The sequence below is a fragment of the Oncorhynchus kisutch genome, linkage group LG27 (assembly GCF_002021735.2).
Source record: "Oncorhynchus kisutch isolate 150728-3 linkage group LG27, Okis_V2, whole genome shotgun sequence".
In the NCBI taxonomy this organism is placed as follows: Eukaryota; Metazoa; Chordata; class Actinopteri; order Salmoniformes; family Salmonidae; genus Oncorhynchus; species Oncorhynchus kisutch.
Genome location: NC_034200.2, coordinates 14,201,862 through 14,211,642, shown reverse-complemented (window position 1 = coordinate 14,211,642; position 9,781 = coordinate 14,201,862). Strand labels below are relative to the sequence as shown.

Genomic DNA, 9,781 nt, shown 5'->3' with positions numbered 1-9,781 from the left:
CATTTGTCACTTATTCAACACCAGTTTTGGGTAGTTAGTTGGCTGTCATCACCTTTGACTAACCTACTCCCTTAGTCCCAGGTCATGGGGTGAGAGTAGTTGGGGTAAGAGTGGAGGAGGTTGTGACATCAAAGTACAGGCCATGTCCATTTTTAGAGGATGTGAAGTCATTTTGAATTCAAACAGTCAATGGGGAGAGGCTTGATTTAACTTGTAGGCATGGGGTAGGGACCGTTTCTAACTTGGAAGTTATATTTAATATGTGAACTGAAATACACTTTGCTTAGTGACAGTTGGTAGATTCATTCAGATACATGTTGCCTTCCTTGAGTCCAAGGAGATAAGAGGTTAATGATGTAATGTCAGCATAATCAAATCCAATTTACATTTCACTGCACAGAGAGACAGAACATGTAAACATGATCTAATTGCTTTAATTACAGTGCTTTTCTAAAAATAAAAAAACTTTACATTTAAAAAAAATACCTGTTTAGACATTTTGGTAAAGAGATTAACAATGTTTTCAACAAAGGTTCAAGCAATCAGTTTAAAATCTAGAGAAGCTGTTTTAATCCAACGCCTTTAAAAGAAACACAAAGACATTTCCATAGCACTCTGGTGGACAGGGCTGGGGTCAATTCAGGAAGCAAAATGAAATAAAACGCATATATTTTTCAATGACTTAAACTGTGGAGTAGAAGCATTTTGAAAGTGTATTACAATCCAGTTTCAAGTTCACTTCCTGAATTGACTGCCTTCAATTCAATCCCAGCCCTGCTGGTGGAATAACACCCAAAACCTTTTGATAAGAAGCTCAAAGGTTCGTAATGGAACAGCATGTTTCTTTGACATGAGGACAAAAGTATACCTCAGAACTTGCCAAGGACAACATGAGCTGCAAAGGAGAGAAGATACTAGCACTAATTTAAAAAATGTGGAGCTCATACAGATTTCTTATTGCTACTGACACATGATACATGCCTCATTCCAAAACAATTAATATACTTATCATTTTCAATAAAAAGGCATGAAAACAACATCTTGAGGTCATAATGGAGGCTAATGCAGTACATCAGAATGTAGGCCTATAACTGTTTTGTCAAACCAGTGCATCACATAGCATACACCTTAAGTTATAGGGTTGTTGTGGCGCTAAGTCATTGTGATGAGGATGTTGAGGAAATCAAGGCATCCCAACCCTTGAGCACCTGCAGTTGACAGGAGGGGTAACGACAGAATGCGTGTGCAGACTAAAAATGTAAACAATCAATTGGCTAGTCCCGCTGACAATCAAAGTGCGTTTGAGAAAGGATATGGGATTATTATAGCAAATGGATAGGCAGGAAGGAATTCTGCTTCTCTAGGCATTGTGAAGATCTGTTGACTTGTGCAGAATCTGTGAATCTCTAACATGCACGTGTTGCTCGCCAACAAGACCAAGATATGGACCACATCCTGCACTTTTTTTGCTATTAAATTCAGGTTCATTGCCACAAAGGCAGTACACATGATTATTAACCTAAGCCGCTGTCATTCAAACAATGCTGAACAGACACCTCTGCACCTCTGTTCATCATAAAACAGGTGAATGATGAGACTCAGAGGAACAGACTGCATGGCACCCACTTCTCAAAATGATATGGCACACAAAAAAAGCTGGTAAGTGTTGACAAGACTTTTCGACTTTGAAACCCAAGAGCTCTGTTTTAGGCTTCATCTCAAGAACATTCTCACAGTACAACTAGTTAATGCCAGTGTTTTGCTAAATGGTATTTTGGGAGAGCAGGATATTGTAGCATTGAGGTATTAAACCATAATTGTTTCAAGTAGTGCATCTGTATATATGCATTATTCAGAACCCCCCCCCAAAAAATGAAACGCTCCTTCTTACAGTACAAATTACCAGCTGACGTATAATGCAGTCATTAAATGTTAGGTTGAGACACAGGGTCCCATGATAGCTGGTATAAAAAAAATTTGCCTCCCTTTTCCATTTACTACACACGAGTATGTCTGCCCAACGGCCAAGAGGAAATAACCAAGGTTGATTTTTGTAAGTGTGCAATAAGCTGCCTCATAACAACACCCCCCCCCCCCCCCCCCCCCCCAGAAATGGACTATTTACATTAAATAAGAAACCCTGACAGTTTTCCAAGATTGGGTTATTATCCCCCCTGGCCCATATGGTGTATTGTTGTAACTAGAGATGAGAAATGAGGGCAGCTTTCCAGTAGGTACGTTTTGACAAAAGTAGCTCAATTTGCAACATCAGAAGAGTACAAACAAGGGAAGAGAGAAGATAGTGTTACCCTTTTCACACTACTAAGCCGAGCTGTACTGCATCGGCCTGGTTCTCATCTACCACAGTTGCTAGAACCTTGCTGGAAAGGAAAATGTGAAAGGAACTCATCCGAGCGAGCCACTGTACTGTTTGGATCGGCAGGATAGTGTGAAAACAGTATATGTGAGTTGAGGAGGACAGCGGATGATTAGGCCTATTTCTGGTTTTTTAACTGATTAGACAACCAATCCAGTCCTTCATAGAGACCGTCTCCGCTGGTGGCACAGGTGGCCTGGATGTACCAGTTTCTATGGCGGAGGGAGTGCAGTCCCAGCTTGTCTGTGATTTCGGCCGCATTCATAGCATTTGGGAGGTCCTGAAAAGAGACATTTTCCCAATATGAGACAAAAGCCAAGCCAGGGAAGGACATCAAAGGAAATTACAGGGGTGTATATATAGTCGTTTCTATATTATTAAGACAAAAAAAATGCAAGTCAGCTGCTTTTAAGCATCATACACTGGATAGTTGAGATGGAAAAAAATGTAGGACACCTGTTTGTTAGCGAATACTAATAAGACTGCCTCTCGTAGTTCATCCTCTGCCAACATTCTCATCAGTTCTTCACGGGCTTCATTCACGCGCTCTCTGTCATTGCTGTCCACAACAAAGATAAGACCTGAAAAACGTGAACATTTTGAGTCACATGACTTGCCTCTACAGGGTCAACATTAATGCTTGCCCTCTTGTCCAGGCCAAGTTTTTTACATGTTTTATTGTCAGACAAGAAGTATATAGATTTAAGCTGTCCGAATGGACAAGTAATTAACACAAAAATCACAATATCAAACAATTTGCCTATTTCGATCAGAGGGGCTAACATTGGAATACTATTCAAATCTAATTTACCATGTACACCAATAAAAAAGCCTACATGTCAAAATGTAGGCGATATGTTCAAACCGATGCTAAATATTCAAATATAATAAAGGATCATTAACATTAACGTCTAAAGGCATGATTCTGTTGACATACTCGAGGCACAGTTAATTCAGATCAAATGGTCACAAGAATGGAGAGTGAAGGACAGTTGCCTGTTGCGCATCGCACATCACCCGCCTTGAATCTGAGCGGAAGTGGTCAGCATTTTGAAACTATTTAACCACAAACTTAATTGTTTAAAACCTGGACATTTGATGTCATTTTATGAAGCATGTCTTACCTTGTTTCAAAGTAGCGCAGCCAAAATATCACCATAGTAATGTTGAGGGAATTATTTTATAAACACTTAATATGCCATTGAAATCTGCATTTTTCTCATGTTCTATTGGTTTTCAAATCAACATTATTTTTTGTCCAGCAGCCAAAGGTATACTCCTAGTCATATTAGTAACCCATGCTAGTTGATGCATCTTTATATCTACCCTTTTAATTTCAAAATGATATTTTCATCCTGGTCAGATGAAACCACTCACCAGTGCGGCGTGCTTTTGGGAACAAGTGTATTCCCGCTAATTGCATTTTGGAACATTTGCGTGTAGTCTACAGCCATGTGTGCATTGTTTAGCTTATAATACGAAGACATAAAACTATCAACGTTTTAAGCTAAACGGTCTGATCTGTTGCAACAGCCTCATTGCGTTTACATTTTTTAAAGTCGTTGTAAGAATTTTGGGTCAGTCGTCCCATAACTGTCCCAGAGTCTGTTGAACCTAGGGATGTTCCTAGGGAGGACCAGACACCCTTAATTTCGAGCCCTGGAGGGAATTATTTTATAAAGACATTTGGTATTTGGTTGTAATTGTAATGTTGCAATATTTATAGGCTACCATGGGTGGCGAACCATCCTCCAGGAGAGCCTTAAAGGGGCATTGTTGTAATTTGAGACAGGCCTGAATAAATAAAGAAGCCATAAGGCAGAGTGTAGACTACATTTTTGTCTGATTCTGTATGTTAAAAAAGTTTGTAATGCATTTTATTTAGTAAAGTGGTTCCTTGCATCATACAATGTGTAAGTGACTTGAGCTTTTGGGGAAAAAAATAAAAATTATGTCTTACTTGTCAAAAGCACAAGTGGCTAAAAAGTTAATGCCATGCCCTGCTCTAGTCTGTTCACCCCTTTGACAGGAGTGAAATGACTTGCTGTCTGCACATAACTTACCCTGTGTGTTCTGGAAGTAATGACGCCACAACGGTCGAATTTTGTCTTGACCGCCTACATCCCACACTGTAAAACTTATGTTCTTGTACTCAACTGTCTCAACGTTAAAACCTGAGTGGAGGAGAGAAGATATGAATAACCTGTACAACCTAATTGAAGCAACCCATGAACATGTCTAGAGGGAATGAATTATGCAGTTTTTTAAAAAACATTTTAAGTCTCAATGTTACACAAAATATAATAGGCATACAAACTGGGTTGACAACATTTATGCCTACATAACACCAGTACTACTACTTACCTATAGTTGGAATGGTAGTTACAATTTCTCCAAGTTTTAACTTGTACAGGATAGTTGTTTTACCAGCAGCATCGAGACCCACCATGAGGATCCTCATCTCTTTCTTGCCAAATGCTTTAAAGAGACTTGCAAATAAATTCCCCATAGTGAAGATGAGGGATTCAACTTTGTCAGAAGGAAAACTAGAGAACAAGAGAAAAACCAATCAGCTTCGAAACAGTCAGTGTATTTTTGCGCTGCCAATTATAGGTTAACCCATATTTTAAGCATTTATGAGTTGTTCAATATGCCTAGTTTATAAACTTGCTGACAAGTAATTTTTTTAAGCTAGCAAGATAAGTTCCAACAGGAAGCTAGTGAGCTAGCTAACCATGTAGCTAGCGTCAACTGTTTCAGTTAGGTAACGTTAACTATCTAGCGTTATACAAATCATTTATATACTAGCCAGTTGAATAAAGGAACACAAGCATCGTGTACAAACTGTCTTGCAGTGATTTGAAATTAGACACAAGGCTAGCTATAAATTAGCTCTCTACTTAGCTAAGCTAGCTAGCTGGATGTTTTGCTAGCGACGTTAGCAAGTGGAGCCCAGCTAAGTTAGCCTTGCCATCCACCTGGCACGTTTTTTTCCAGAACTTTTTAACTAGCTAGACGCCATGAAATGAATCCATTTGACGTTATATGGCTACTTAGCAAATAAAAACCATGCAAAATATGACTATTATCATATTCAAACATCAAGAGTATAAATTACAGTTGTTTTCAATTCTTTCCTCTTCAAGGCGTTTCCTTCCTCAAGATGGCGATTATTATTTGGTCACGTCAGAGCTTCCAGAATTACTTCCGTGAAACCGCGGAGAGGAAGAGGGGAAACTCGGGCTACAGTCTGTCTTCTCCAGCAGATGGCGTTTTTCTTATTTTTTTCGCTCACCAAGCAAGGAGATTTTGTATGGAGATCAATGAGTCGAATTTGGTCAACAAAATATCGAATGGCTTATTTGTTACAAGAGGGTTATTTGATACGTGTTGTAATGCTCAGGTTGTTATGAGTGTACGGATATAAGTAGGACACGTGACATCCTGTCATCTTTTAGACAAAAACACTTTATATTTTATAGAGGGGTGGCAGGTAGTTTAGTGGTTAGAGTGTTGGACTAGTTAACGAAAGGTTGCAAGATCGAATCCCTGAGCTGACAAAGTAAAACGCTCTTGTTCCGCCCCTGAACAAGGCAGTTAACCCACTGTTCCTAGGCTGTCATTGAAAATAAGATTTTTTTCTGAACTGACTTGCCTACTTAAATTAAAGAAATATCATCCTTCAGATGTCTCTACCCTAAACTCAAGCTTAGCCATAAGCCTTACCTAACCATTTAAAACTTCAATGGGGGTAGGGGCATCCCAAGGATTCCTGATAGCAATAACCACTGTGGTTGTTCAAACATGTATCTGCCCTCTCATTGGCTAGAATGGTTTGCCTTCTTCTGTGAGGGTTAACCGCAGTTGGCATCCAATTTATCTTGCATTACCGCCACCAACAACACAGATCTACTACTCACAGGGATCCTCTCAGGGTCCCTTGACCAAACCATCCTCCTCTACTTCTGCCTCTCTCACACCGGACACTTCCGATCTCCAGCAACATGGGCACCCCTACAGTTGACACAACCTTTTCCACTGAAACTACACATTCCTCTGTCCCATGCCCTCCTGCACACTTCCCACATTTTGGAATCTCCCTCCTGGCACGCCGGCAACAAGGGTTTTTCTTTATTTTTACTCTTTTCTACATTGTAGAATAATAGTGAAGAAATCAAAACTATGAAATAACGGATATGGAATCATGTAAGTAACCAAAAAAGTGTTAAACAAATCACAATATATTTTCGTCAAAGTTGTCACGCTTTGCCTTGATGACAGCTTTGCACACTCTTGGCATTCTACTTTGAAGAATCTCAAATATTAAATATATTTTGATTTGTTTAACACTTTTTGGGCTACTACATGATACCATATGTGTTATTTCATAGTTTTGATGTCTTCACTATTATTCTACAACGTAGAATAGGTAGAACAGGTACTGTAATTATTCAGACGCTTTACTCAGCACCTTTGGCAGCGATTACAGCCTTGAGTCTTCTTGGGTGTGACACAAGCTTGGCACACCTGTATTTGGGGAGTTAGTCCCATTCTTCTCTGTAGATCCTGGATGGGGAGCGTCCCTGCACAGCTATTTTCAGGTCTCTCCAGAGATGTTCGATCGGTCTCAACTCTGGGCTCTGGCTGGGCTCTGGCTGGGCCACTCAAGGACATTCAGAGACTTGTCCTGAAGCCAGTCCTGCATTTTCCTGGCTGTGTGCTTAGGGTCTTTGTCCTATTGGAAGGTAAACCTTCGCTGCAGCCTTAGGTCCTAAGCGCTCTGGAGCGTCAAGGATCTCGGTACTTTGCTCCGTTCATCTTTCTCTCAATCATTCAAGTCTCCCAGTCCCTGCCGCTGAAAAACATCCCCACAGCATGATGCTGCCACCACCATGCTTCACCGTAGAGATGCTGCCAGGTTTCCTCCAGACGTGACGCTTGTCATTCAGGCCCAGAGTTCAATCTTTGTTTCATCAGACCAAAGAATCTTGTTTCTGATGGTCCGAGAGTCCTTTAGGTCCATTTTGGCAAACTCCAAGTGGGCTGTTGTGCCTTTTACTGCGAAGTGGCTTCCATCTGGCCACTCTACCATAAAGGCCAGATTGGTGGAGTAGTGCAGAGATGGTTGTCCTTCTGGAAGGTCATCCCATCTCCACAGAGGAACTGCAGCTCAGTCAGAATGACCATTTGGTTCTTGGTCACCTCCTGACCAGGGCCCTTCTCTCCCAAGTACTTAGTTTGGCTGGGCGGCCAGCTCTAGAAAGACTTGGTGGTTCCAAACTTCTTCCATTTAAGAATGATGGTGGCCAATTTGTTCTTGGGAACCTTCAATGCTGCAGAAATCTTTCGGTACCCTTCCCCAGATCTGTGCCTAGACACAATCCTGTCTCGGAGCTGTCTTACTCACGCCGGCCACGGAGAATGATTACTCACAGTCGTCGGGGCAGCCCGTGTCGGCGGCACCGTGTTATCCTGAAAGAGAGCGAAGAAGGTGTTTTTCTTGTCCGGATGCAAGACAGCAGTGTCTACGACGTAGCTGTTTTTTCCTTTATAATCCGCTTATTGTCTGAATTCCCTGCCACATACGTCTCGTGTTTGAGCCTTTGAATTGCGACTCCACTTTGTCTCCTTACTGACATTTTGCCTGTTTGATTGCCTTATGGAGGGTACAACTGTAACGCTTGTCATTAAATGAAGACAAAGGTGCAGCATGGTAGGCGTACATTTTCTTTAATTTTAAATGTTCCACCAAAAAACAATAAACAACTCAACGAACGTAAAGCTAGCAACACATGCAACAACCAAAGACAAGATCCCGCAACTGAAGGTGGGAAAAAGGGCTGCCTAAGTATGATCCCCAATCAGAGACAATGATAGACAGCTGCATCTGATTGGGAACCATACTCGGCCAACAAAGAAATATAGACATATATTTCCCACCCTAGTCACACCCTGACCTACCAAATAGAGAATTTAAAGGATCTCTAAGGTCAGTGCGTGACAACAACTGGACTGTTTGTATTCGATCCTATTCCCAGTCACCTTGCCATGGTTAAATGTGATGGTTTTGCGTGAATGCTGCCATCTATCCATGTTTTTTGGATTGGATAGGTTTTAATTGTCAAAGTGGGAACAACATCCCATATATGCTTCCTGATTAACGCAGTCATCGTGTCAGTTTATAATTCAATGTTATTCTCAGAGACAACCTGGAACATGTCCCTGTCCGTGTGGTCAAAACAGTCTTGAAACATGGATTCCGAATAGTCAGACCAGCGTTGTATAGACCTTAGCACTGATACTTCCTGTTTGAGAATCTGCCTATAGGTTAAGAGGAGCAAAATGGAGTTGTGATCTGATTTACCAAAGGGAGGTTGGTGGAGGGTCTTGTAACCATCCTGGAAGGGAGAGTAACAAGGGTTCAGAGTTTTTGAAGGTCGAGTACTGCAGGCGATGTGTTGATATAACTTCGGCAGCGTTTTCCCAGATTTGCTTTATTAAAGTCCCCACAGCTATAATAAATGTGGCTTCAGGATATGCAGTTTCACTTGGCCCAGTGTATTTCTTTGAGAGCTGTCGTGGTATCGTCTTGAGGGGGAATATACACGGCTGTGACGATAACCGAAGAAAATTCTCTAGGGAGGTAATGCGGTCGGCATTTGATTGTGATGAATTCTAGGTCGATTGTCAAAAGGACTTGAGTTCCTGTACACTACAATCACACCACAAGTAGTTAATCATGAAGCATACACCTCTGCCTTTTTTCTTCCCGGAGAGTTCTTTATTCCTATCCGCACAATGTATTGAAAAACCAGCTGGCGGTATAGTTTTGTGTGTGTCTGTGTGTGTGTATGTTGGAGTGTCAGTGTAGTTTGTGATGGTGTGTGGTTAGAGTCCAGTGAGTGTATATCGAGCCTGTGTCAGAGAGTCAGTGCAAAAAAATTAGAATAGATAAGAATAAAATAATGGGATCAATGCAAATAGCCCGTGTAAACATTGGATTAGCTAGCAGTGTTATTACAAGTCTTATTGAAACATTCAGTGAAACTTATAAACAAAAAATCTAAATAACCTATATTTTCCATTCTCAGTAAATTAAGGGAAATTTAAAAAATGTTCAACTTCTCCGGCACCACCCCAACATTAACATACTGTATGTGAAAATTCCACGTTTCTATGTTTTGTTTCCAATGACATCATCAACCAATTAGTAGACAATTGGTAGGCAATTAAGTAGGTAATGCCTTCTCACAATTGGTTAAAATCACACGACTCACACTGATTATCTTTTTTACGACAAAACATAGAAACTCACCATTTTCACATACAGTATGTTGATGTTGGGTTGGTGCTGGAGATGATGAATATGAAGTTGAACAATTTTTAAGCTTCCCTTTAATAAAA

At 40.7% G+C, this 9,781-nt stretch overlaps 1 protein-coding gene across 2 annotated transcripts in view; it reads right to left on the bottom strand.

The window, feature by feature from the left end:
• Window positions 1-414: 414 nt before the first annotated feature.
• LOC109871730 (ADP-ribosylation factor 1) overlaps window positions 415-9,781 on the bottom strand; it is a 31,958-nt gene continuing 22,591 nt past the window's right edge. Inside the window, exons 1-5 of one of the 2 annotated variants that reach the window (XM_020462710.2) lie at window positions 5,496-5,627; window positions 4,742-4,923; window positions 4,441-4,551; window positions 2,834-2,958; window positions 415-2,657 (exon numbers count right to left, since the gene is read on the bottom strand). In XM_020462710.2, the coding sequence (XP_020318299.1) occupies window positions 2,496-2,657; window positions 2,834-2,958; window positions 4,441-4,551; window positions 4,742-4,886 (543 nt within the window). In that variant the 5' untranslated portion in view covers window positions 4,887-4,923; window positions 5,496-5,627 and the 3' untranslated portion in view covers window positions 415-2,495. Of the gene's footprint in view, window positions 2,658-2,833; window positions 2,959-4,440; window positions 4,552-4,741; window positions 4,924-5,495; window positions 5,628-9,781 lie in introns of those variants that run through there. The other variant, XM_031807351.1, reaches the window with a different exon arrangement.